The sequence below is a fragment of the Verticillium alfalfae genome, genomic scaffold (genome assembly GCF_000150825.1).
Source record: "Verticillium alfalfae VaMs.102 supercont1.3 genomic scaffold, whole genome shotgun sequence".
Taxonomy (NCBI): Eukaryota; Fungi; Ascomycota; class Sordariomycetes; order Glomerellales; family Plectosphaerellaceae; genus Verticillium; species Verticillium alfalfae.
The window spans coordinates 755,436-756,706 of record NW_003315036.1 but is presented as its reverse complement, the minus strand read 5'-3'; the positions used below and the strand labels follow the sequence as shown (position 1 = coordinate 756,706).

General features: G+C 51.8%; 1 protein-coding gene across 1 annotated transcript; it reads left to right on the top strand.

Annotated features, from left to right (window-relative positions):
* Positions 1–365: 365 nt before the first annotated feature.
* On the top strand, positions 366–935 carry VDBG_02747 (predicted protein; the record flags this gene model as incomplete). Its single annotated transcript, XM_003006562.1, has 2 exons — positions 366–535; positions 800–935. 2 exons carry the CDS (start codon positions 366–368, stop codon positions 933–935), a joined length of 306 nt encoding a protein of 101 aa, XP_003006608.1.
* Positions 936–1,271: the final 336 nt, after the last annotated feature.

Below are 1,271 nucleotides of genomic sequence, written 5' to 3'. Positions count from 1 at the left end.
TCAGTAGCTACATGCCATTAGCTCGTCTTAATGGCCAGTGCACCCCGAACGAGGGCACGGTCCCAGGGGACTTTGCCATGCAGCACCTCGTCAGATTCAATGAAGTCCAAGACAAGTCCACGTTTGAAGCTGGTAGCCGTCCCGTAATCCGTCAGGTAGTTCTTCACGAACTCAAATGGATAGAACCAACGTGCCAACAGATAATCGCGCCAAGTCGCCCATGCTTGCAGCCGCGTCGACTGTGACGCCACAGCGTAGTCTCTTGTCACCGGCTCGCGCCTTTCCTCTTGGTATCTCTCCAACGTGTTCACAAACAACGTGTCGTCGAACAAGCCACGTCGGGTTTGCGCAGAAAGGACGTGAAGATGATTCACCAAGGAGACAACATCTTGTATACCCGCATTGAGTCCAAGCCCAGCGTTGGGGGTGAATCGATGGCACGCATCCCCTACGAGGGCGACTCGGCCGGCAAAACTCCAGGTTTCTGCCGCAGCGACACCTTCTCCAAGGTTATTCATCCCCGAGACGAAAGTTGGTTTGTTCATGACGTCGCTGATATTGAGCTTCTCATGAACGTGCCAATCGCCGAAGCTTTGCGCAAACGCGTTTGCATCTTCGGGGCTGTATGCTACCTTCTTTGTTGATGTCACCGGGAGCCTTTCATACAAGAAAATCCAGGCCTTTTCCTTGCCTGTCAGGTACATGGCTGATCGATTGTGACCCTGTATCTCATAACTCTCGCCAATGTCCGTCTCTCGCTTGAATGAACCCCATAAACATTTGTAAGTGGCCGGGAAAGGGTCCTCTGCGTTGCTTGTGATATCATTGGCAGAATCGAGTGCATTTTGGCCGCTCACAGTCTGCAGAAGGTCGAGCCTGAGACCCCGTATGATGGTGCTGATCCTGGAGTGGACACCATCAGCACCAATGATTAGGGACCCAGTGTACAACGATCCATCGTCACAGTGTGCAGTTGTGCCAGAAGGAGAGATGTCAATACCCGTGACTCTCTTATTGACAAAATACTGAGCCTTGGCTTCATCTGGTAGTGCGTCGAACAGTAGTCTCAGCAGGACGGCACGATGGAAGATGATCAAGCCCGAGCCGTGGCTGCATCGCGTTAGACATCGAAGGGTCGCATGTCAAACAAAGACTTACTTGTCTCGTATCCTAGAAAGAGCATGCGTTCTCTTGAAACTTTTGCGTGCTGGGTCGAAACTTTGAGAGAGATGAAGTAGTGGAGCGCCGTGATCGATAAGCTTGTCCAAGAT